At 39.8% G+C, this 27,525-nt stretch overlaps 1 protein-coding gene across 1 annotated transcript; it reads right to left on the minus strand.

Moving 5' to 3' along the window:
* Positions 1-27,525, minus strand: LOC125716084 (collagen alpha-1(IX) chain-like). The gene is made up of 32 exons (XM_048988320.1): positions 27,393-27,525; positions 26,079-26,153; positions 25,949-25,984; positions 25,769-25,831; positions 23,679-23,732; positions 23,060-23,095; positions 20,861-20,884; positions 20,700-20,753; positions 20,481-20,534; positions 17,685-17,720; positions 17,537-17,593; positions 17,309-17,362; positions 17,077-17,130; positions 16,880-16,933; positions 16,103-16,156; positions 15,708-15,761; positions 10,456-10,509; positions 9,558-9,611; positions 9,400-9,453; positions 8,976-9,020; positions 8,083-8,136; positions 7,924-7,977; positions 6,664-6,717; positions 5,717-5,788; positions 4,440-4,475; positions 4,178-4,222; positions 4,015-4,047; positions 3,337-3,483; positions 3,037-3,091; positions 1,554-1,742; positions 1,304-1,381; positions 1-802 (listed from the first exon to the last, which is right to left on the minus strand). The coding sequence occupies exons 1-32, from the start codon at positions 27,465-27,467 to the stop codon at positions 597-599; spliced, it is 2,064 nt and encodes a 687-aa protein (XP_048844277.1). The 5' UTR covers positions 27,468-27,525; the 3' UTR covers positions 1-596.

Below are 27,525 nucleotides of genomic sequence, written 5' to 3' on the forward strand. Positions count from 1 at the left end.
TGTACAAAGGACGATGTCACTGTGGACATTCACAAAATAAATATAAACATTATTTGATCCACTGTATATTTCCTACAGGTGACATTTTATTTTATCCTCCAGCTGTAAAGAACACACCAAGCCTGATGTAAATCGTCTTCAATGGCTCGAAACCACAGCTGCTAGAAATCAGCTGGACAAAAACCCTAAAGAAATATTTTTTTCTTTTTATGTTCAGCACTGGTGTTGATGATACTCCCCTGCTTGGTAAATGTGTCGAAGCTATTTGAATTACAAGTCAGTTTTGGCTTATTTATCTTTTCTGAAGTGTTTTGTGAAATGAAATTATCTTGAATCTCTTTCATGGCGTCTTTATTCACCTCGTGTAAAATCAGGCATTGGGTTTGGGGGCGTGTCTGTCACTGGGTAGTACCATCATATAGACACAAATGGGACATTTTTTCCTGGGAAAAAAAAAAAAATCTAGAAAATGGAATAAAATGTTTTATGTTTGTTTATCTAGCCCTTTAATGAAGGGAAGGCTGCTGGTCCATCGTCACAGTGTTGCCAGAGGCCACCCTGCATTCCTCCATCTCTCCCTGACTTCGCAGGTTCCTTCATGACCTGCCAGGTCCTTTGAAGTCAAAGTTCTTCACAGATTGAGGTGCCATTCCTGCCTGCAAGTTACAAGCTGTGGGCTCACAGTAACCGTTGGGCCCGGCGGGACCAGGAAGGCCTGGGACTCCCGGCACCCCGGCAACACCGGCAGGACCTCGCTCGCCATCGCGGCCATCTCTGCCGTAAGCAGGTCTTCCAGGCTCACCTGAGATCAGAACATCTGTCTTGATATCTACACAATGTCACAGTTCAATGCCTATTTATTTTAGCATAATCAAATGAACGATAATCAAATTTAAATAATGACCTAAAATATATGTGGAGTTCCTATTCTTCTCCGCAAACACTACAGATATATTTAATCGAACTCCTCAATTAACTCCATGGTCAGTTAACTTAGGTGCTGCATATACTCACTCTCAGCAACACGTCAGTAATACTAAAGGCATGTTGGTGTTTCATCATTATTCCACATCTGCATTCTGAGCTTCACTAAACCAGTCATGGAGTTTAACAGGCGACTTTCTTACTTCATGCGGCTCTTGAAGCTGGTTATAAGAAACTCTGCTTCTACTCCCCACCACATTTTACAGGCAAGAGTTAAGGGTCTTGCCCAATGTTCAAAACACTCTGCAGACCATGGGATTTGAACCTATTACTTTCTCATCACTGGTATGGCGTCCGAACCCACTGTCAATGGACATACCTGGAAGGCCGGGAGGTCCTGGAATGCCCTTTGGTCCATGTGCTGTGGGTCCTCTGTCTCCTCTATCTCCCATTTCACCTGTGGACAGGACACAAGTTCTTCATTCACCTTTTACAGCCATTACTAGCAGAACAGCATGCCTTCTCCTTTAACAAAAGCATCGCTGAATTTAAAGGATAGGACCAAAAATTTTTAAACGACTCCAGATATTTCTGAAAAGTTGCAACCTTGCCATTCTGACATTACTTACCTTTGGGCCCTTTGACTCCCAGAAGACCTGGAGGACCTTTGAGGCCTGGTAAACCTCTTGGACCAGCGTGGCCGGGTAAGCCACCGCTGCCGGGGAGGCCTGGGGGCCCCGGGGGCCCGGGTTTACCAGGCAATCCAGCCACACCTGTCTCAGGTCTCCTAAGACTGGCGGCCAGCTGGGCCAGCTGCTCTGTGACATACAGGTTGCAGGCATAAGACAGCTACAGGTCATGGGCAGTTGCAGCTTAGAAAATAAAACCTGCTTTAAAAGACAGTTCTCTTGGGGTACATGACCACAGATTTTCTTAATTTATATATTCTTAATTTCCATCTTTCCTATCAAGTAATTAACATCTAGAGACTTTTTATATTTTCATTTCACAATGTTATTTTTCAACCTTGCGTTGAAACAAAATCAAGCAATGTTCCTATTTCTTCTCATCAATCAAGCATTAATTAGGATGAGGTGTCCAAAGGGATCCAGGTGAGGAGATCGAGAACAGTTCAACCTATTGAATTTTTGTAAGAGCTTGCAGGTATTGTAGTTATAGCACAGTTCCTGGGGGCACCTTATAGGGCATCTATCTGAGGGGATATCAGCCCTCCAATCACACGCACCCCTATGAGCCTGTGTTTCAGCACAGAACTTATGGTTCTTTTCCCCTGCTGATAGGAACCAAGCCTTACCTGAGCTGTACCACGAAGAGACAGTTTTCCATTGTAACTTACACTAGCCATACTCAACCCGTACCCACTCTGACATGACCTTGCTTACTTGGAGGGCCTCCAGTGTCACTACACAGAGTTGGTTGCATCGCCACTATCTGATTAGTCGGAATGCATGGAGACAAGAAAGAACTTCGATATGCATGCATTATTTGAAGGAAAAAAATGGTATATTCTATATATTATTCATTATTAGTAGTATTGCACATCACAATGCATTGATATATTCACAATAACTCAAAACTTGAAAATTTCCAACTCCATACTTAAAAAAGTACTATAGAACAGTTGAACGGAATGGATGTGTAATGTAAATTTATGCAAGTGAATGCTAATTCCGCTAGCATCATATGCTAAGACGGCAATTCTCACAGACTTGCTAGCGGAAATTGGCACACGATAAATCATGATGTATATTTTGTGGACAATAAATAAGAGTATCTTTGGTTTTACGTCACGGTCACTCTTCAAACCTAGTAACGCCTTTACCAGGCCGACCCTTCTGCAATGGAAACTCGAAGTGAGCTGGACCTGAGCTGTAACTAGTCTCTCTTCGTGGTATGGGCAGAGCACGGCTCAGTTCCTGCACGCCACTGGGAAATCACTGATAGTGACACGCCAAATCCAAGTATTCTGAATGACACGGGTGTTTTTAAAGACAGGAATTTCAAGAACTTAAGGCACACAAACAAGCTTGCTTCATGGCCAGTACTTCATAGGGCATTAGGCATCAGCAATACCTAAAAAAAAATGCTTACCCTGCATTACTCTTATGCAAACCTGCTTGATGTGCTGATCACTTGGCCCTTTACCCTAGAGAGAAAAAACACACATTTTAAGATCTAAGTTAATAACAAATTTGACGTACTGGTTTTGATCAACAGTCAAATGTGTGTATATAAAGAATGTTATAATACTTCTAATAATGTGTTGCAAATTGTGTTACTATCTCACAAGAGACAGTCAGTCTGGGTGTACTATATAACCAGAAACAGCATATTCATTTTATTTACAAATAATCAATGTTAGCCATGTTATCAGCAGGGTGTAGTCAGTACCGAAGGGCCCTGTGATCCTGGAAATCCCGGCACACCCCTATCTCCCTGCATGCCGCGGGGTCCAGGAGCTCCCGGCGGACCCTCGACTCCAGGCTGCCCACGGCCTCCCTCTGGCCCTCTGCTTCCCGTCTCACCCAGTATGCCCATCTAGACGAACGCCACACCACAGAGCTCATACAGCACTCTACTGACACGCAAAGAGCCGCGGTGAAAAATCACGGCTCCATCTCAAAGACATTAAGGCGCTTTCAATATTTTCTAAAAAGTTTCTAGACATTCGAGTGACTTGTTGAATATGTATGTCAGTGTATTATAGCAGGAGTGTTTAAGCTCTCTTAAAGCAAACAGAGCAGAGCTGAGGACCTCGTACCACCAAAACACCATCGCAGATCTAAGAACTAAAGCTCGAGGGAACGTTAATATTTAATATCTGTAGGAGTTAATTGTGCACCAACATATACGCTGATTCCTTAGCAGATTTCATTAATTAGGCTTAACTGAGCTGAATAAACAATAAGATTCACATTTGCATGTATGTGTTACCAGAAGACTAAATTTCCAATTTCCAGTTGTTAAACTAAATTATGAATTTATTAATTTATGAATTAATTTTTGCTGAGATAGAATTAAATGCCACAGGATTATATAATATACATAAAATATGAATGAAAATCTTACTGATCCTTTCAGGCCTGGCTCTCCTTGGTCACCCTATTAAAGAGAAAGTAAAAGTGAAGATACTGTCTCACTTCTGATGAAATATGAGCATTTTCACCTGTCTCTGCATGCATTTCAATGAATAAGAAGCAAAATAGCTGTAATGTGAATGCGAAAGTTTTACCTGTTCACCTTTGTCTCCAGGTGTCCCCTCTGCACCAGACGTTCCCTAATCACGGGACAGAACATCATCTTCGTTTAAGGTTTGACAGTGATGCACATTATTCTGATATTTCTTCACTGGCCTCTCCAATCCAATACAACTCTTTCCCCCCTCAACACACAGCTTTACAGGTCATCAAAACAGTTTTACCGTTATCTTCCCATATACATGGGAAAATAATCTATGGTTTTCTAGTTGAGGATTATAGGATCTTAGGACTTACTTGTTCACCCTTGGGGCCTGTTTGACCAACAGCACCCTATAAAAGACAAATAAGCTATATAACCAATTATACATGAATACAACCAATCGATTAAGCAACTGAATTACAGAATTATAATCTAAACTAAAAGGAGATATCACTGTTGTGCCCTTGGGGTTATTTTTCTGAAGGTTAGTCATAGTCCATATATATAAAGTACCGATACAACTATCGTGCACTAACAAAGACTCTCCATAGTAAGACCCATTAACTTTCATTGTATATGCGTATATACTTATCAGGTAAAAACTGAATTGAATCAAAAACGTGTTATATTTAAGATAAAAGATCTTTTTCAGGACCACAGATAATTTATGTGTAGATGTCAATATTGGAGAAGCCAAACTAATTCTAAGCAGGTCTGCCAATAATTTTCACAAAACCACCAAAGTTTTGAAAATGCTCCATCTCCAATGCACCGTAATGTGTGATTGAGGGAATTGTTTGTAGTAAAATTTATAATTATCCGAAAAGCTTTTTTTTCCCCATCTTTTTCCAAAATCTGGTGTAAAACACATTTTAATAAATAGCAAATTTTATGTGGATTAAGAAGTTGTTGCATTAGCAGATGGCTGAACAACAGGAAAATGCAGTTCACTGGGCGCAGGGGCTCATGGGAATGGGGGGTACGCACTCCATGTGTCCCGCAGAGCGTGACATGATCCACTCAACAGGGGGCTATAGCACTCAAAGGAACTTCATACGTCGTCACTACGTGTTTGTGCAGACCCCCTATATTTAGCTCAAGTCGAAGTCCTGGGAAAAACGTTGTCTTGATACATAATTTAACTTTTTCGTTTTTTGGAACATCATTCTGTGATAAACTGCCAACAAAACACTGCATTAATAAGTTTTTAAAACTGCTTTTCACAAGAACATGGATAGAGCTTTGGAGAGCTTGGAGAATATTTCCAGAGCTGTACAGGCATATTTTGTTCACAAAAGTTTTAAGTTGCAGTTGTCCTAATGATTACTGTAATGTATCATTTTATGTGTAATACCTGTATAACCACCGCGGACACACGATATTCCAAACTTTATCGAAACAATATTACATTTTAAACGCGATTTTAAGACTAATATGGTATTTAGGGAATTACATTACTTTACTCTTCACACTACTTTTGATATTAGCACCCCCGTTATACATATTGTTAGACTGAGCATGTTTGCCATCACCCCACATTGTAAAAACTAGGCATGTGACAGGTAAGGAAAGCCAAGGGCCAGCTTCCTACCCTGTCTCCTTTCAGTCCCATCAGGCCTGGAGGACCCGGCAGTCCTGGCAGGCCGAGGTCTCCGTTAGCTCCCTGGAGAAGAGAGGAACGGGCCAATCAGCGCGCAGAGTGTCAAAGCGCTTCATTGATTGAGGTTTTGAATTCACTCCGCCTTCTTGTTGAAGCTGAACCCACTGGTGTGTAAAGTAGGCATAAAATAATTTCCCATTGAGCTACTCCAGACATTCCTCAGGAACAGGGAACTCTTTCAGGGCACAGTCCCAGGCAAGAATATCCCCTTACCACATACATACAGCTCAGAACAAGAGTTCCTTCATGCCCAATCCACTCCAGTAAATTCCAATATTTAAGCTAAATCTCAAAGGCTTTTTATTTATACCATCACCAGATGAGTCAATAAAAACGGTATGAGCCCTTAAGTTTGTTTCATCAAGAATGTGTATTCCAGGCATTACTGTCTTACATGTGATAGATATAGATAATGGATCATTCTAGACTGGAAACAGAAACACTGCCTTGATACAATGTTTAAAATTGCTTCCCTGGTAGCTGCATGGTTTGCCATCCATGGGGTGGCAAACCTGCATGGACAGCCACTGAGAGAGCAGGTTTTTGGGATGACCTCTCAATCAGATAATAATGCAGTGGTTCTCAGCTCCTGACCTAAGGACCCACTGTTACTAACTGAGAAGTCACCTCAAAAACCTGCCCGCGCCCACAACAGCTCTCCATGGATCAGGTTCACCACCTTTGTTGTATGCAATCAGTATTTTCATTCTTCTAAAGTCACTGCAGAATTAAACTGATCATTTTGGCACCATAAAGTCAGTGAAGTCTACTCTTCTCAAAGACAGTCTTTAATAAAGCAGATGCTTTGCTTTGCACAGCTAGTGATGAAATGCCTGCTTGAATACTGGAACACAGGCCAGCTAGCTCTCTGATCTTACCCTGGGACCCGGTGCTCCCTGTGGTCCTGCTGGGCCCAGCTCTCCTCTCCAACCCTGGAAAAGTTACCAAACTTCTAAGTATCTGAAATTTATTTAGAATCCAGTTTTATTCGTATAACAACATTCTTAGGAGATGATTTTTCAGTGATATTACTGAAACAAAACCAAATCAACAATGGAACAACACAACATTCTTAACTGCAAATACAGCTTATCTTCTTTCACCTCAGCCACAGAGAGGGACTAATTTTCAGCCCGAGAGTTCCAGCCCATTTTGTCTTCGTTCTGAGGTAATTTTATAAACGATGCCACTGTTCAAGTCTTACTATCCCAAGTGAAACTGAAATTTTGTGAAATTTCTTTCCTGCTGGATATTCCATGGTCAGCTATAAGTGGTATTATTGCAAGGTGGAAGCTTTTAGGAACAATAGAAACTCAGCATGAAGTAGCTGACGACGTAAAGTAGAAGAACAGGGTCATCAAGTGCTGTGGCGTAAAAGCCACCAATGCTCTGTTGACTCAATAACTACAGAGCTCCAAACTTCCCCTGACATTAACCCCAACACAAAAACTGTGAGCCAGGAGCTTCATGGAATGGACTTCCATGGGCGAGCAGCTGCATGCAAGCCTCACATGAAGAAGTGTTGCATGGAAGGCTGCAAAGCACATTGCCACTAGACTCTGGAACAGTGTAAACATGTTCTGTGGAGTGCTGAAACACGCTTCTCTGTCTGGCAGAGATGTTATTATATTAATACATGTATCTTCTGTCTGCTACAACCGTGACATCAATTCCCATGCAGGTGGCAACTCACTGGCAGATTTAGGTATGGGTGGCATTGGCAGCTGCCCACAGCGCCATCTTGCCGGAGGTGGCACAGGGCGCCCGTACAAAAAACAAAAAGTCGGAATGGTGACATTTGTGCAATAATTTTTCTGTCACTCATTTGCACATTTGTACAATGTGAGTCAATCAACCTTGTCAGAGTGGGGGGGTCCTGATTCTAGCTTGCGAGCTAGGCAGGCTATCACACAGAAGTATGAGATGGGCAGGACATCAAGGGTGGACTTCTTAGCCCTCAGCTCACCAGGGGAGGACTTACTTTAAGGCAGGGGTAGGCAGCTGCCTGGGGCTGATACTGTCTCGTTAGAGTGGTAGAGTTTAAAACAGATGAATGTGCTGCCAAAGGCTGTGCTAAATTAGCAGTAGTGCACCGTTTGGGGGGGGGGGGGGGGGGGGACAGAGGAAGTCATACTCACCGGGCCACCTCTGGGTCCTACAGCTCCCACCTCCCCTTGCTCTCCACGCTCTCCCTGTTACAAAATACAATTTAATTATAAGTGCATTGGACCATTGGCTGATGGTAAAGAGCAAGCAAACATTACAAGTAATGTTATTTAAAAGTAACTTCAACTCACCACTTTACCAGGAGATCCCATTCTTCCAGTGAGACCAGGGTCACCAGAGTTACCCTAGTATGAAACCGGTAAAAAAAACAAGTAGTTTTGTTCAACCGTTTTCTTAAAATCTGTATCTGGCACTGGAGTTTTTGAAAGATATCATTTATGCTTTTTTTTCTAATCAGTTTTAAATGTAAAAAAACTGCAGCCATTTTGTACTGCATTTCCCATAATGCTCTGGGGGCACACCCTAAAGGGGATGCTAGTCCATCACAGGGAAGATGCACAATACTTCTTAACCATGACCTGGGAAAACATGCAAACTCTACACATACAGAGCAGAAGTAGGATTCAAACCCCCAAGCCTGGTGGCGTGAGACCCCCTGAGCCACCCTGCCACCTGATTCTGAACTGTCAATAATAATAGGTAACGATAGACAATAGGTCCACATATAAACATTGAACTGACCCTATAAACACAGTCAGCAAAATGCCACCTTGCTATGGAAAAGAGTTCTGAGAAAAAGAGGGTGTAGCCACACTGCAGAAGTGCCAATCATGCTGATTGGTTCCACTGGTCAATGTACAAACCAATGAGCTCGTTGCCTTCCTCCCCACAGTGAGATGCCATTCCCTAATTATATTGTACTGCATTTATTATTCCTATCTGTTCATTGTTGTTTCTTTCTCACTGCTGCTCACAGAGGAAGGAAATCCCATTTCCAAAGTCTATTCCCATTCCCATGTTACACAGTTCTGTTTTCCGTCTGGTTCAGTGTGAAGCTCTCATGAATGACCATTTCTTTATCCATTTATCTTAAATGAAAGCCAGCCAGGTAATGTTCAATGTATACTTTAGAAATTTAAGGCCTTTCCGCACCATTTAAAACCCGCATATTTTAACTCCTTACCTTCTCACCACTAACACCCACTGACCCTGGGGCCCCAGGCAATCCCTACAGAAAACACATGATGGAAAATTAGTGTCTGCTCAGTGGAATTCAAGAGATCTCTACACCAGGAATATTCAGCGTTTACTCTCTTTCTTTTATTAGAAGTATTGTACTCTGGGTTCTCTCTTGAACATTTGATTAATAAATTCAAGTATCTTCTCAATGCAGATATATATTTTTAAGAGGAAACAACATACATGTTACTAGCTACTATTCAAGAGTCAAATAATATAAGCAAGAGTGAAATGTGTTACACAAAATGCTAACAGTATTGTCAAGGCAAGGCATCTAAGAAAATTAATGCATACAAACATTTTTCTGTGTAGAAGCCAATAAATAGTGAAATACATGGAAAATGGATCCAATCATCAATGATACTTACAGGAAATCCCTGAGTCCCTGCATCTCCTGGAGCTCCAGCTGTTCCTGATCCCCCCTAAAACGACGAGGAAGGCAGAGATGACTCCTTTCAGGTCACACTTTCTGCTTTCCATCATGCAGTGCAATACGCTGATTAGTTCAGTCATATAATCATCGGACCTTAACTGCTGGCAACCCAGGAATTCCATCTTCACCATCCACTCCCGCTAATCCCTGATAAAATAGAATATAAAAAAATAAAGGCATTTGTGTAAAGGTATTTTCTTTTGTTGAAGAAAACATGACAACAGAATTGTATTTATAACCTTTCAATTTCTTTTCATAATCCTTTTGTATTAAAACACCATCAGGAACAGCAATAAATAATAATAATAATAATAATAATAATAATGGCATTCCCATTGACACATCCATCTTACACTGTAGCTAAAGTTAGCTGCTTCTGTATAATTGAAAACAAATTCAATTAAACAAATGCTAAATTAATTTCTTTTTATCAGTAGTTTTCAGGGACTGACAAACCAGCAGCACCCATAAAATGGTATTTCTGTGAGTATACTCTATGTACTGTACATTACTAAAGCAAATTCTATCCATGTTAGACAACCTCATGTTGCATCAGCCTTGACCTGTGGTAATCATACAAATCATCAGACTACTGAAACAGACTACAGTAATTTGGCATTTTAAAATTTAAGCACTGACAGTTCAAATTCACAAATAAAATTTTTATATCATAGTACAAAAACCAAAAAATAAAAAAGTGAGACAATGGTCTAAAAGAACGTAAAAGGACACATTTAAACTGTTTTCACAATTGCTAGACCACAGCTTAGACAAAATGCTGAAGTCAAAGCCCTGCGTCCTCTTACCCTCAGGTGACTACAGCTATGTGGCAACAGAATGACTGACAGTAACATCTGACATAATCAGATAAACATTAAGCAGAATCACCACATGAATCCATGGTGATAAATGACTGAAATGCATTCTTCAGTACAAGTTCAAGTTAAATGCATTGATTATACATTTTAAAAGTTAAAAAATAAATGCTTACGCTCTCTCCCTTGGGACCAGAAAGCCCGCTGAGTCCCTGTGGTCCTAGAGCCCCCTACAGAGAGTAACACGCAGAGGAGTTAAACATCCTCATACAGGCAGGCCAGGGTTAGCAGAAAGGCACGGGAGGGGGGGAATTATCTAAATATGAATGATCTTTGCCTATAACCTGTAAGACAATAACATGCATAAAACAGACATTCATTTTAAATAAACACATACATAGCAACATGAAGCAGGAGGATAACTGCTGGCTGCTCTACGGTCCACATTCAAACAGACACAATTGACTGAAAGATTACGCCTTTGCATTATGGCAGGACAAAACATCAAGGAAATAAAATGCATCAGTACCAATAACATAATGAGTTTAAACATGCAAAAACCCAAAATTTACCAAACGAGATTCATAGTGGAGCCATCCCAGAATAAACTTTCAGCATTTTCAGTGTGCATAGAGTTACTTTACTCATTAACACTGAATGCTAATCAGTACATTAGATAGTACTAAATAGTAATATTTAGAAATGTTCATTTTACATTGCTTTAACACTGACTGTTCAGATAGCAATTATAAGCTCAATTGTATACATTTGATATGTATAACCTGCACATTCTTCAGGAAATCCATCAATATTATTAAATCTAAAATACTTCATTATAATACCAAGAAACTTAAAATTTTACCTCTGCAGGTTAGTTTTTTTTAGGGTTTCAGAGCCAAAAAACCAAACCAAAGCTAAATGCCAATAATAAAAGTTAGCAATTATCGTTAGTTTCCAATATTTTTTTTTGAGGTTTACCAGTTCTGTGATATTAAATTAATCTTGGGAGTTAGCTTTGATAAGCACCAATCCACTAACTTTTCAGTTAGTTATGCCCACCTCTGACTGGGACACAAACCCAGTGTCCTCTGGGGACTCAGCTATGTAACTATATCTGGACAAACAGCTCTTGCATTGACACAAGTCAATATAGGTTTTAAAAAAGATTAACATGTAACAATTTAACATGTTTTTACTACACAATTGTTCTTCTTTATTATATTACTGCACCCAGGTCTGTGGGCTTTCAATTGCAAGGTAAAGAGTACTTTGTGTCACAATTACTATAATACACATATATACCTACAATAATAAACTCTCACACTGGTCCACATATTTTAATACTTTATAATGAATATATGTGCCTTTGATTAAGTAAGCCGGCTTACTTTCTAACCAGAGGTAACCTAGAGCAAGTATTTGTTAACAGATTTTCAACATAGAAAAACTACAAGTTTGTTTTTGTCCTTTCAAACCTAATTATTAATATGAATTCCAAGCATATCTCAAAAATGAAAAAAAAATAAATAAATAAAATAATAATAATAATAAATAGGGAAAAAAGCAGAAAACAATTTTGGTATTTTTATTAGTGACAAACTATGAAGCTTGAAGTCAAACTGCACAGCAGCTTTATCAATGTGAACCACACAGGGACATAAAAGGAGCAATTTTCTGCAAGGACAAAAATCTAAGTGATAGGAGAGCATTTCTAAAAAGCTGTGAGGGCCCTTTGGTGTGAGTTCATCTGTGTGTGCCTCAGATTATTTAGCAAACTCCAATCATTTCAGTAATTTAAACATGCAAATAGGTAATTAAAAGTAAGAAGAGCAAGAATGTTGCTTATGAATCAGTGAATGCAGAAAAGCAGCCAGAACTTCACACATCTCTCTTTTCAGATGCAGCAGGCTGTCAATTTACAAAGATTCCTGGATACTGAGATGACAAAAAATGCCTCATAAAATCATTCTGGTTTTTCTCTACCCTGATATTTTCTCTCTTTATGATATAAAAATGGAATGATCTACTTCTGTAATCATCACTGCTGCAAAAGGCAGCTACAGTCAGCTAGCAAAGTACATTCCCAGTACTCTGGACCCCATTCACATGCATCTTATTCACGCTGTCGCTCTCACACTCAGTCCTGTGCTTACAGCCCACTCTCACCACATCAGTCATCATTGGTACATTCCTCAATATATTTAAGCAGGCTTCAGCAGCTCCATTGTTAAAAACACACTGGACCAATCACGAGTCAAACTACACACCAGTCTTTCTCCACTCATTTGTCTAACACTTCTGAGAATATTGTCCTCAATTTGATCTTCTCACACTGAATAATCTTCTGGATCTACACCAATAGCTCCAAAGCTGGACACTACTGTTGCTATGCAGCTGACATCCAACTCTACCTGACCTTCCCTCCAGAAGAAACCACTGGAGGAAAGAAACCTAAAGGATGAACCTCCCCAAAGACTATATTGTCTTCCCTACCTTTCTTCATGGCATCAGTATCTGGCTTGGATCAGCTTCCTAGGAACCAAGGATTAATGATAGATGACCAGCTATCATTAGCTACAATTGGTCAACAAATATCTTGATCTTCGCAGACCCAGCTTTCTGACACTGGGCTCTATATTGTGCCCAAAAATCTTTTGGTAGTCTTCAGATTTCATGATGCCTTGCATACAGTTAAGGCATCCAGTGCCAGAGGCAGCAAAACATCCCCAAAACGTCTTGCAACCTCCATCATGTTTGACTGTAGATACTATGGTCTATTCTTTGTAGGCTCTACCTTGGTCTCATCTGTCCATAAGACGTTCTCCCAGATGGATTTTGGCTTCCTCAAGTACATTTTGGCAAACTTCAGTCTGGCTTTTTATGTTTCTGTGTCAGCAGTGGGGTCCTAGGTCTCCTGCGATAGCTTTCATTTCGTTCAGATGTCGACAGATAGTTCGAGCTGACACTGTTGCACCCCGAGTCTGCAGAACAGCTTGAATTTGTTTAGTTGATTGTGGCTGTTTATCCACCACTCAGACGATCCTTCGCTGCAGTCTTTTATCAATTTTTTTCTTCCGTCCACGTCCTAGGAGATTAGCTACAGTGCCATGTGTTGTGAACTTCCTGATTATGTTGTGCACAGTGGAAACATGAAGATCTCTGGAGATGGACTTGTAGTCTTGAAATTGTTGATATTTTTCCAGAATTTCCTCAGACAAAAGTCCTCAGACAATTTCTGTTCTCCATGCTTAGTGTGGCACACACAGACACACAACAGAAAGGTTGAGTCAACTTTTCTCAATTTTAACTGGCTTCAAGTGTGATTTACTATATTGCCAGTACCTGTTTCTTGCCACAGGTCAGTTCAAACGAGCATCATATGCTTGAAATAAAACGATTTACCCACAATTTTGAAAAGGTGCCAATAATTTTGTCCGGCCCATTTTTGAAGTTCTGTGCAAAATTATGTCAAATTTGGCCTTTTTCTCTGTTTTTTTGTGTTGATCCAATGCACATAAAGAAAATTAACATGTGTATACCAAAACTTTTCTAATTGGAACAATTTTCTGGGGAAAATGGTGCATTTTCCGGAAAAATTCCAGGGGTGCCGATAATTTTGGCCATGACTAACATGTTGGTTAAACCATATCTATCAGAATATGCAGGTTAACTCCAAGTATTTGTCATCTCACAACTAGACTAATGCAACTTTTTACATAATGGCCCCAGTCATTATTCAAAAAGATGTGTTTTCTCTTTATTATCTTTGTTATTCCAGATCAGGAAGGAATTCAGGAGAAAACCTATGGAGTCTCTGGAGCAGTCCTTCACGTAGAAACCAGACCAGTACATTTAAACACACCTAATTCAGCTTTTCCAGTAATGGTTTTAATTTGTTCCCCGCTACACCTCCATTAGTCTTCATCAGGTTAAGACGTTTTAGTGTAGGTGACTCAAAACACAGCAGTATGTCTGGTATTCAATCAGCTGAAATGCTGTCACGTTATACCCCTCCTAGCTTCTATCTTTATTGGTTCCTTATTAAATTTAATGAAATTTAGATTCTTTGGTCCTGTTTACACTTTTAAAATGCATCTTGGGCAATTGTGCAAGCTGTCCACTTGTCATCTATCACTGTTTACATCTGTGTCTATTGTGCGTCTCCCAGGTATCCCGCTCACCATGTGCGTTCAGATTAAGTCACAGCCCCGCACACAGTTACTGTTAAGTCCCTGTCGTACATGCATCAGGACGCATTAATGTTTAAACTACAAAAAAAAGTGGCCAAATGCATTCCAGACCACCTTGGCAAGTGGATTGAGTAATCGATCGCAATGCATCTTGTACAGAAACTCCGCAAGGACACTCCTGACGGAGTTCTGCTCCTATGACTAGGTCATTGGGCGAATTGTTCGATAAGCAAGGAGCCACCCATTACCAATATTTTAAACATACTATACTGGTATTTTCAGTATATTTATAAATGTTTATACAGTTGTGTACTGAATACTGTAATAAACAGTGTGTGATTCCCGCTATGTGTTTTCTCCATACATGACAGGTGAAAATCTGAGTGAAACTGTAACAAACAAAAAATACAGAAATGATTTGGGAAATCTCTTTTCTAGCACAGCAAAGTTACAACAAGCTGGCCGATAAGCACTATCGTTAATCATGTATGGAATTACAAATAAACTATATGCTAACATATATAGACATGTATCGCAAATTAGCATCACTGCAATCCAGTGAATCACTGTTACCTTCCTTTTGCTTTACTGAACTAAAACAGACCATAGAAAATAAGTCACTTGTACATATTAACTAAGATATGAAACAAAGCAAATAAAATTCACAGCCATTGCTTTCAAAGACGTAAGAAAAGTATAAAACATAGGAAAACTTCAAGCTTGCATATAAGTGTTTTACATGCTATTGAAGGTTGCCTATCCCACAATGCAAAGCGTATCCATCAAACTAAAGACAACATACAGAAATAAAAGTGGAATGCTCAGTGGAAACTGATATAGCATATCAAATTAAAGGTTCGTTAAACAGGTAGGTCGTTAAGTGAAGAGTGTCTGTATTTAGTGCTGTCCACTTGTGATCTGATGTTGGGCCTTTTCTCAGTTTTATCAATGGCTATAGCTACATATTGTGTTACACCTTGATTCAAATCAGCATTTCTTGCATTGTGACGGTGGCACACAAATGTGTCATATCCATACTACACCTGCAACATACACCTGAATTAACACCTGGATACTGGACATTCGCGATATCATTGCCAAAGAAGTGTTCAAAAACTGCAGAGGAATGATTTCAAGCTCACTGCTCAGCAGGGTGTGCATAGGTACAGTATACATGAGAAGTGATAAGACAACACTTAGTACATGTGCACCTTGTACTGGGTCATTTTTCTACTTACGCGGCTGCCTTTCGGCCCAACCTCTCCGACCAAGCCTCTCTGTCCGTCATCACCCTAAAAAAATGTATACCCATTTTAATTTACAGAAGCTGCAAAACTATAATTTATTCATAACTTTGTGTTATAGTATTGAAATATAATTACCTGAGGGTATACATTATTTTTAGAACATAGAGCATGGTTAGAGACCATAAGTCAGTCGACAGGTAATTCCGGAAATGTCCAATTTCTTCAACAGTCTATCAGTAATAACTGAATTTTAAAAATCATTGTTTGGTCAAATGGGACATAACCACAACTTCATAAGCATGATGTTCGATTAACTTTCCAACAACTTATATTTATATTCCATACAGACACATCATTTTTGGTTTTCCATGATGTAAATCACTCACCATGGACCCCTGGATGCCTTGAGGGCCAGGATTTCCACCGGGGCCACGAGCCCCCTGCCAGAAAAAAACAACAGGCGTGTTTTCACATCCATCCATTCTCCATACCCATCTGTTATATGCATGGTGACGACGGTCCAGAGTCTATAGGGAATTGGCAGGGAATAACCCAGGACAGGGCGCCACCCCATGGCAGGGCACACACACTACGCACACAGAGAAATTCACAACCAACGGCAATTTGGCAACTTCAGTTCGCCTATGGGGTGAAACCTAGAGACTCCGGCAGAGACCCTATAATAAACAGATCCTCGCACATAGAAACAAGGCAGAGACTCAAACCCACATCTCAGATGTATAAAACAACAGTGCTAATTGTGGCATCGCCCGTGCATTCTCCAGGAAATCCATAAACATTTCCCACTGTCATAATAAATGACTATATTTTAAATGCAATTTACTCAAGCTGTCATCTTGTTGATTTGTCCCTGAATATACAAATTCAACATACTAATAAACAAATGCCGACAAGTTATTATACTGCAGAACATTCTACAGTAGAGTACAGTATAATATTGTTTTTTTTTCTCTTAAATGGATGCAGCCTTGTGAATCATTAGGTATTTTTGATACTTTAAAAAACTAATATGAAAACCAATGGATTAACATGCTGTGCTGTAAATGCACTTCTAACTCTCCCACTTGGTATTTAAAGTTGTGATGCTGGTTCAAGCCCAGCACACACACAAGTCTGGAGGCAGGAAGACCAGACGCCTGTACCTTCTCCCCTTTTCCACCCAGCATCCCTGTGATTCCTCGCATTCCTGGTGGTCCCTAAAAGAAGAGAGAACATCCAAATGAAATGATTCTGCTCCTACAGACTTTAGTCAGACTGAGGTGAACAGCAACCTGGAAATTCTTACTGCACTGCAGTGCTAAATCTCTGAGTAATTATGAAGGTGAACAGGATTATATACTATTGGGCCTTGTTGTCCAACTTCACCAGGGGGTCCCTCCTCTCCTTCTTCACCCTGAAACATTTTCCAGAGATTAAGATAAGTGAGGCAGCCACCCAAAATGATAGCATATGTGCACGATACTGCTACCTTTTCAAAGCCAGAATAATTTACTACAAAATGCACTCACTGTCATTATGATAACTGTAAACATGACTGTGGATATTAAAAAGCATGATTTAATTCAATTTACCTTGTGCCCTTGTTTCCCTGGCTCACCAGATTCCCCCTTTATGCCTTTGTGGCCCTGTTCCAAAAGCGCATTTCAGAGAGTTTATTTTTCAAATTAAACCAGATATATTAATATTGGTTTTTAAATACGTATTGATGCATGACATTTAAAGGCTTTTCAGGCATTATGGCCAGACTAACTACAATGTATCACTGAGCAGATTATGTGTGAAATAGCAGCAGAACATACCTTCATACCTGGAAGGCCGGGATGCCCGGACAGGCCGAGGGGGCAGGAGTTAAGACACTACAGAATCAGAAAGGTCTGCATTATTGTCACAGATCAGTGCATTGAATGCATGTAGAGCTGAAGATGCCCATATAAATCAGAATCCTACCCGTGCTGCTCTCCCAACATGCACTCCTATGGCACCCTAAACAAGGAAAAAACAGATCAATAAGAGATTAGCCTTGCAATATATTTGTGTATTAGAGCAAATTTATCATAACTCCATCCAGGATGAGGGGAGGGTGTATGGATATTCCAAGGCAAGACAGTCAGGCGATGAGCACATTCCTAAATTTCACTTGAACCTTATTATTACTCCCATGAGACTAAATTTCTTGTTCTCAATCCCACTTAATATGACTAGACCCTAATGCCACCCCCCAGCCAATCACAGCCTTTTCTCTAACATGACGTCCATTACATTTTCTCAAGCATTTCCTCTTGTCTTGATGCAGAAATGACCACTTTTGTTTTCTTTCCACTCCCTACTGATATTTACTATTTAAAGTCCCAGTTCCTCAACCACTCCCTGTGTCACAAAGTTCCAGTCACTGTCCTCTTGGGAGTTTGCTGGACACATCTACAGTGAAGCAGTGCAGTGATGAGCAGTTAATCTGCTCACTATATTGATAATTATTGATACGCCGCAAAAGTGTGGTTCTTAGTCTCTTCTGAAAAAGCTGCTACAATCAAGCTAAATCTAACTCATATCTAAAGAGCAAGGCCAGAGGAAGGGTCTCACAGTGGGGGGGCGAGTGGGGTCCCCTTGGTAAATGTTGCAGTGGGCCCCATTGCCCATGGAATGCATTTATGTTTAGTCCCTAAATACATGTAAATACTTGATAAGTTATTACTCAGCATTTGTTTCCTTTTGTTACTATAACTTATTTATATTGATTGTTTTAAAAAAATATATACATTAAGAATATTTTTTCCATTAGGATTCTTATGTTAGGAAATGACAAAGTGAAGGTAAAATTAAGTTAATGGATTTAATCAAAATTAACCACTTAATGTATGGATGTGTGTCAAACACACGACAGCATATTAACATTTGTGTAAGCTTGAAATTTGAACAGAATTCTCCTGTTAGAGAACCATTTCATTTGATTTATTTACTTTGGTCCAAGTCAGAAGTAATTGTAAGCCTTAAAAAAATCCAAATCAATCAGCATATTCTGTGTGTGTCAGACACAACAGGTTGCAATGATACTGATTCACGCTGCCTAGACCACTGGATGCCATAAGGATATCAGGCTTTATTTCTCCCTAAACAATTAGTAAGAAAACATATAAAGATTGGTTTAGTTGAGTAGTGATAATATACTGGTTTGTTCAAAAAGTACAAAACAAAAGTTTCTTCCTCCAAGACGATGTTTCTAATGCTCCACAACTATTTTGAAAGACAGAAGAAACTTGTCATCTTTGAATGGAATAACTATTGTGGGAAACAATGTCCAGTCAGATAAAATCATTGCTAAAAAAGTGGAAAGTGATGCAGATCATTTTTCACGGCCGAAGAGAAAGCAGCACATAAGCCCACCGACTACAAGCGGCACAATGTGCCACAAACCACCCAAGTACATCTTACAGCTCCATTCAAAAGGCCCGAAAGCAACCTGTACACTTTCCAGTGACAAGTAATGTAAAATTAAATAAAGATGGCATATCCTGGTACAGAAATGGCTGACCTGAATACCACAGTGAAAAGCAGAAAGTAAAAGGATAAAGTTATCAGTCAGAAGAGCTTAAGTGTGTCTTACAGTGTCACTTTCAATGTTTTACAGTGCATCCGGAAAGTATTTACAGCACATTACTTTTTCAACATTTTCTTATGTTACAGCCTTATTCCAAATTGGATTAAATGAATTTTTCTCCTCAAAATTCCACACACAACAAACCAGGCAGGCTGCCATGTGCCTTTTACTAAGGAGCGGTTTCTGTCTGGCCTCTCTACCAAACAGGCCTGATTGGAGGATTGCTGCAGAGATGGTTGTCCTTCTGGAAGGTTCTCCTTTCTCCACAGAGGACCTCTGGAGCTCTGACAGAGTGACTATTGGGTTCTTGGTCACCTCCCTGAGTAAGGCCCTTCTCCCCCGATCGCTCAGTTTAGATGGCCGGCCAGCTCTAGGAAGAGTCCTTGTGGTTTCAAACTTCTTCCACTTACGGATGATGGAGGCCACTGTGCTCATTGGGACCTTCAAAGCAGCAGAATTTTTTATGTAACCTCCCCCAGATTTGTGCCTTGAGACAATCCTGTCTCTGAGGTCTACAGCCAATTCCTTTGACTTCATGCTTGGTTTGTGCTCTGACATGCACTGTCAATTGTGGGCCCTTATATAGACAGGTGTGTGCCTTTCCAAATCATGTCCAATCACCTGAATTTCCCACAGATGGACTCCAATTAGCATGTGTGAGTGAATGGTGTGTGAGTGTGCCCTGTGATGGGCTGGCCCCCCATCCTGGGTTGTTCCCTGCCTCGTGCCCATTGCTTCCGGGATAGGTTCCGGACCCCCCGCAACCCAGTAGGATAAGTGGTTTGGAAAATGGATGGATGGATGGATGGATGGATGGACTCCAATTAAGCTGCAGAAACATCTCAAGGGTGATCAGTGGAAACAGGATGCACCTGAGCTCAATTTTGACTTCATGGCAAAGGCTACAAATACTTATGTACATGTGATTTCTCAGTTTATTTTTTAATAAATTTGCAAAAATCTCAAGTAAACTTTTTTTCACATTGTCATTATGGGGTGTAGTGTGTAGAATTTTGAGGAAAAAATGAATTTAATCCATTTTGGAATAAGGCTGTAACATAACAAAATGTGGAAAAAGTGATGCGCTGTGAGAACTTTCCGGATGCACTGTATATGAGAAGGAAAACACATTTAAGTGTGATACTCACTCTAGGCCCAGGGGGTCCAGGAGGCCCGGGCAGCCCTCTCATTCCCATGGCACCCTGTGTGCGTCACACACCTCATCACATACTGTTCATGCAGCTAAGCGTATTACACATACTTATTCATTTACATATTATTTAGCTAAGGATGATGCACAAAATGATTTATTTACATATTGTTCATTTAGTTATTTAACTAATTAAAACTGACCAAACAGTACTCACTGGGAGCCCAACTTTACCCACTTCACCCGGCAGTCCAGCTGGCCCAGACGGCCCCTTAGAAAAGGCAAACACACACAAATTTATACATACAACTCAGAAATGTTACCCATTGGCACCAAATACGAGATATAGTACAACAGGGGCGCCTGTAAGATACCTACAGGGGGCCCGTCACGTCCAGAACCCTGAAAATAAAGAGAAATTAATTGTAAATTAAATGTAGATAAAATCAAATTTATGATTTATGATTTAATGATTTATGTTAATTAACTTTAATCTGGCTATTCTGAACTTTATAAAACTGTCCGAATATATCAAAGATAGCATTTCCTCTTCTGAGTAAACTAATGCTGGCATATTAATATGATTAAATTAAACATGTATCAGGTCAAAGCATCCTAAATATCTCAGGCACACTTTTACAGCAAAGACAAACAGGATCTCAAAACATGCAAGCCAGGCAAAATATCACAGCATTACCCAGAATATTCCTTATTTCCTTTTGAGTAAGACCTTAAGCCTGAATTCCAAGGGTGATTCTCAATATGCATGCTTGACCATACTTCTGTTCTCGTGAACCCGTTTTACATCATCTTCTATTGTTGAAGACCAGATCCAATACTGAGAACAGCAGTAGAGAGTAAAATCCCCAGTGTCATTCTTGTCCCACCCCAAATATCAAGGATACGTCAGTTACATCCTCCCTAAACTAGATCAATCCCATGATTCATTGCAGTCCAAGTTTGTTCTTGGGAGGAAAGTTAGTAAGATTAATCTACTAAGTATGATCTTTGCGCTCTTGATATTGAGAAACACCCCAAGTGTTTTAGGGTCAGGCTCACTTGAGAGCAGGCATTTACTTGAGCTGAAGCCTAGGGTCTCCGCTAAAAGGCAGCCTCAACTAACCTTTTTCAATACATTATAAAACCCACCATCCAGTATTTTACACGATAATCCCACAATGAAAAATAAAGTGCTGTGATTTGCTTTGAACCAATATTGAATTTTTGCGTCCGGACCAAAATAAAATTTAATCCACCCCCCCAAACCAGTCTTATAACACCCCCAGTCCCAGGCTGACAACTGCAACACCATAGAAAATAGCCCAGGGGCCTTTGACCAAGTTAATGGATCTCTGGTTACGGTCTTCAGTTTTGAAAGTTTTAGGTACAAGTTGCAGCAAAAATACATTTAGTGCTATTCTTGGAAAGCACGGGCAGAACTATTCAGCAAGTTAGAAGCCGTCTGTACGCAAGGAGGTGATAGATGCTTTATTCCAAAGAGACAGAGGTAGAGAGAAGGCCAAGATGCAGAAACAAAAGCTTAATGAAACTCCCCAGGGTCAAGTGAGTCCATCACTCCAGCTTATCTGAGCTTGTAAAGCGGTGAGAGTGGCTTGTATTCAGTCTAAGGTACTGAAAGTGCTGGGTGCTGTTAGGGTTCTGTGACTGCATGGGAAATCGAACTTCAACAAAGCCAGCTTGTGCTCTGTGTTTTTCAAGGCAGCCCAGATGGAGTGAGAGTTCCTAATATAGGGACCACAGTTCTCCACTCTGCCTGGTGCCTGAGCCTCAACTAATGGAGGGACAATGCAGGTTCTGTCCTAAACCTGGAATAACACAGCTTTTCCTGGTAAAACAGAGTGAAATATTCTCACCAGGAGGAGTGAGAGTTCAAATGCTTTATTCATGAGGGGTGAATAGGGGCTTAATGAAAACCAGACCATTTCTCCATTTTTCACCCATAGTGAAAAGCAACCCACCCAAGTAATCCATATAAAGAGACCTTCTCTAACTATTAAAATGATTAAAAGCAGGTTGCACATCAGTTTCTCCTGGAAAAATACACCCATAGCTATGCTTGTCTTCAGTTCATGTAAAAAAAGTATTGTTATATACATATTTCCTGTGGTGTAATATGTATCTGCTGTATAGGAATACAAACAGTTTCCTTACTTGTGAAACATGGATGCAAAAATATCATATTGCTATATTGCATAGAAGTAGATAAACATAAAAAAAATTATCTCCAAAAATGTGCAAGTCTTATTAAGGACTCGAGAATTATGGCACAACACATTTCGCTGAATGACATTCTTTCGTCTATAATGGCACATAAATGGTGCAGTATACTAAAAGTATATTTTCTGCTGTGGACAACTAGTGCTCTTTTCAGAAGAGGCAAGGGGCCCCCATCAGCATAAGCACTGCGGAAGGTGAAAAGAAGTAAACTTGCTCTCTGGGTCATAAGCAATGGGAATACATCATAAAAAAACCCAAATGACTGGCCTTTCAGAATAATGGAAGATAAGTAAGGATGGCTGACGTCTTGGGAATATTTCATATTTACAATATACTCACTGCAGGTCCGTGGGGCCCAATTTTTCCCACTTCACCCTAAAAAGCATCAAATAAAAATCAGGCAATACTGATTTATTACAGCAACCTGCAGTCTTATAAAGCTTATATTGTGTTGAAAATGTATACTCTACACACACAGCACTCTTTATACCAGTGTTTCTCAACCCGGTCCTCTGGGATTCGCAGGGAGGGAACAAAAACATGGACTGTTTTGGGGTTGCTGAGGACCGGACTGAGAAACATGGGTTTACACAGTGATTACTTCTGTGAATGTGCTCTGCATTGAACTAGACTGGGTGCAGCCAGAAATAAAGCCTTGTATCACTGAACCCGGGCGAATGTTATATTTACATCACAACATTTTTGACCAAAAATGCATCTGTGCGCCTAAATACCAGTATTGATTACAACATGTTGACTTGTCCGGTTATTTGGAATGTAATAAAGGTTATACCATCTATAACATGATCAACTATACGCCAGTACACAGGCATTCCTCATAGCTAATTAAACTACATAACTTTAGCCTTCAAAAGTCAAGCCAAGCAGTTCACTAATGTTTTAGCATATTATACTATGATTATTCTCCCAAGCAGAACACGTATTAACAAATACTTACCTTTGGTCCAGGAAGACCAGGCAGACCAGGATCTCCATCTGGCCCAGTTAAACCCTTAAATTAAAAATGGTTTGTTGATTAATCATAATAAATATGAATAAACGAAAAAAACGTCACATCGGTGTATCATTAACTTTACATTACTTACCAACTTTACTGTTAAAAGTTGTATATTAAATTATACAGCCTAAGTAAACGATTTGTATAGATATGAGCGATATGGCCACAATGCTTGTAACATACTTATGATACTAATAAACTTAATTAAGGCAAAAATACTGCATGTATTACAGAAAATAACTCATTATCGCAGCAGTGCTTTTTGTATTAAATTTTCAGTTTCGAGTAGAGATGAACATTCATCACAGTCAATAACTGTACCTCTGAACTCAGCTTACAACAAATACGAACAATGATAAATTAAAAAAATGGTTGCGTTGCTACTTGTATGAACTGCATCTTAGCAAAATTTGCAAATTATGGCAGACTGATCCACAGCGCATTTAGCAAATCCAAATCATTTCCACAAAACTGAGGTAAAACGTTTTTCGGAATCAAATCTTCCTCATAAGCAATGCCGCACACTCGACTGCATACACCCATTTTTAGCAATCTGATTATACACAAAGTTTTTTTTACTAGGTTAGCTAACTGTTTATATAAGATCTACTAAGTTTTAGTTCATGATTTTTTTCTCCAAGTTGAGATCCACCGAGAGAGACAATTGGCAAAGAAGTGAGATATATAGACTGCCCTGAGATTATATAGGCTAAAAATGCTTTGTTTCATCACAGAGTATTTTTGTTGTTGTACGACTGCAGCCTCCGAACACGCAGGTATCGTATGATAGACGTATGTCGTTTTGTTCCGTCATTAGAATAATAGTATTAAGTAGCGCACGTGTAACTGGGCATTCATTGGAAGCTCAGCCTAGTCGCAGTTCTGCAAATCGACTCATCGACAGCACCTATGTTTAAGTGCTTTTTGCTCGACTTGCACGTTGATACAGACAAAGGCGACTTAGCATGTAAATATACCAGCATTGTATTACGATTCTTGTGATAACTATAAAACGCTTTTCGTGGATGCTGTAGCATTGTATATGTACTTAAAACTTTTAAAATTATTATTAGTATGAGTACTGCGTCCTTCGTTAAGTGACTGATACCTCAGCGCTGTTCGTTACGTAACACGTATTTAGGGGTAGGCAATATAATCCAGTAAGTATTCTCAAACCTGGGTTTGAACAGCTGACCGAAAAGGTTATCCCAAAAACCTGTATACACACTGGCCCCTTGCAGATAACATTGCCTGCCCCAGCTTTAGACCATCACAACAATGTTATCAAATGCCACAGCAAGAACAATCAATGTTCATGCAGAACATATGTATAGGTCTACGTACTGCCTGGGATGTTTTTTATGATTGTTTAATAGCAGACAAGTTGTGCCATTTTCTAATTGATATTATGAACAGTATTCATCACCAAACTACACATTTTTCTCCAACGTCCAAGCAACAATGCCCTTTACAGTACTTGCTGTTTGTACTACAAAAAAGTTCAAACCAAGTGATAGATCATACTGACAGACAGATGTCATTGAGGCTAAAGCAACACACTGCTGTCATTGATCCATCTCCCATAACTACTCATCCAGGCAAGGTCACCAATCCCATGAAGCTTAAAGCTGCACAAGGCAGCGAGCATCAAGAATGAGACCGCAGTCCATCAAATGACACACACGTAGGAAATAATATAAGCATTAATTTACTAAATAATACTTTATTGATCTCTGTGGGGAAATTCTCTTTATGCCTCCCTCAACTTTCTCTTTGTAGAGTAAGCTGTCTATAGCAGCACCCAAGGAGCTGGGGGTTAAGGTCCTTGTTCAAGGTTCTGCAGCCAGTCTGAGGGTAGGTTTGAACCAGCAACCTTGTGATTACCGGCACACAGACGTGGCCCACTGAGCCACACACTACCCCCAAAGTATTTTGGACTGTGAGAAGCAACTGGAGTATCTATAGAAACGTTCCTCAGAAACTACCAGAATAAATACCCAGCCACATAGATGCTGCATAGTATTACTTACATCAGCTCCAGGTTCCCCTGGCAACCCTGCAGACCCCCGTTTCCCAGCATCACCATCAGGTCCCTGCATTCAGGATTAATTAAAACTTTGTTAATTTTAATGCAAATGTTTACCATGCAAAAACAGCAGCAGTGGTGGTATTGCAGTAAGTGGTTAATTTGGAAAGTGAGGCTCTCTTACAGGACCGCCATCTGGGCCGACAGGACCCCTCTCTCCCTGAAAAACACAACAGGTATATAGGTTAAATGTGAGGTGGTCACATTTCCATACATGAAAGTAGATGTACTTAGATATATATCTGGAGTCTTACGTCTATTCCATCAACTCCAGGAACACCTGCAGGACCAGTAGGACCAGGGTGACCCCACGGAGCTGCAGGGCTTCTCTGTGAAATCAAATGTAACAGCGCCATAAAGTTTGCGTATATTATTACTGATCACGAGTGACGTCTTTCCGAAGCCAGATGCGCGATAACTCGGGATGCAGACCGGTGCAATTACATTTATAACGATTCAGACCCTCTAAAAAGGCATCAGAATAGCACTAGTAAAATCTAATAGTTTTATGTGACTAGCTGTAAGTGAATTCTTATACAAGCATGTTAAAGAACATAGTAAAATAAGGTTTATCATTAATCCACTACGATGATTTTATTTGAATTTACTTTTAAGCTACATATAATGCAAATACAGAATATCCAGCTATCATATTTTGATTCCCTGAATGTTCTGGGAAAGTTATGTTTTGGTTACATGATCGTTCCATGAAAGTTTGTTTGGTTGTCCTATGGTTAGACAGGAAAGTTTTTTTTTGTTAACGTAAATATAACGTTAGGTTTTAGTTTGTTTAGTTTGTTTTAGTCATGTTTTGGTTTATGGAACATTCTCCAAACGTTTGTAATGTGGGAACGTTTGAACAATGTTCCAGTTGGTTATTAACGTTCCCCTAACCATTGCAATATAAGAAACCTTCGGAAAACCTTATGGCACGTTCCAGTTGGGTTCTCTAAATGTCATAGGAACGTTCATGTAACGTTAGACGTTTTAGGTACCAAAACGTTTGTGGAATGTTGTAATGCATAATAAGTGAACGTTCTCAAAACGTTACGAGAGGTTTTTTTTTTTTGTAAAACGAGCCATAGGAGAACCTTAGGCTCACTTTAGTTGAACGTTCCCCGTTTGCTGGGTATACGCTAACTACAGAACGACTGCTATCCTCACCTGGAGAAAGAGGATGAATGGATGGAAGTATAGATAAAAACTAGAACTATAAACACATTATATAAGGATCTTACTCTTTTCCTCACACAGGAGTTTGAGCGGTGTTTCTTTGTATGCAAGATAAGACTTTATTGATCCCACACCGGAGAAATTTACAGTCTATAAATAAAAAAGCAATAGAAAAACATACCAAAAGATACTATAACAAAATAGAAATAAATAAGAACAATTAGTGCACACAATTACACATATTGCACAGATGGATGACCTAAATACATATACAGGTATTGCACCGAGTGATATGAATATACAGTATCTTACAGACATACACACGCCTTACAAAGAAGACCTGAAGTCGCACCTCAGCAATAAGAACGGGAAAGCGCATATGCAATAATACTTACTTGTGCAGAGCAAATGAAGACAATTTGCAGTAAAATGACAAGCAACGGTCCCCGAGAAGCTGTGGTGCTGGCCATGATCTCCGTCAGCACAAGTGTCTCGCTGGGTTCAATCCACTATTACCCTCTCTAATCG

Source organism: Brienomyrus brachyistius, chromosome 20 (assembly GCF_023856365.1).
Source record: "Brienomyrus brachyistius isolate T26 chromosome 20, BBRACH_0.4, whole genome shotgun sequence".
Classification (NCBI taxonomy): Eukaryota; Metazoa; Chordata; class Actinopteri; order Osteoglossiformes; family Mormyridae; genus Brienomyrus; species Brienomyrus brachyistius.

Coding starts and splice junctions, on each gene's coding strand:
- LOC125716084 (XM_048988320.1), bottom strand. CDS start 27,467: ATGGCCAGCACCACAGCTTCTCGGGGACCGTTGCTTGTCATTTTACTG. Junction 8,137..8,975: donor TGGGTGTTAGTGGTGAGAAG/GTAAGGAGTTAA, acceptor GTTTCATACTAG/GGTAACTCTGGTGACCCTGG. Junction 4,048..4,177: donor CTGGAGACAAAGGTGAACAG/GTAAAACTTTCG, acceptor TCTCTTTAATAG/GGTGACCAAGGAGAGCCAGG.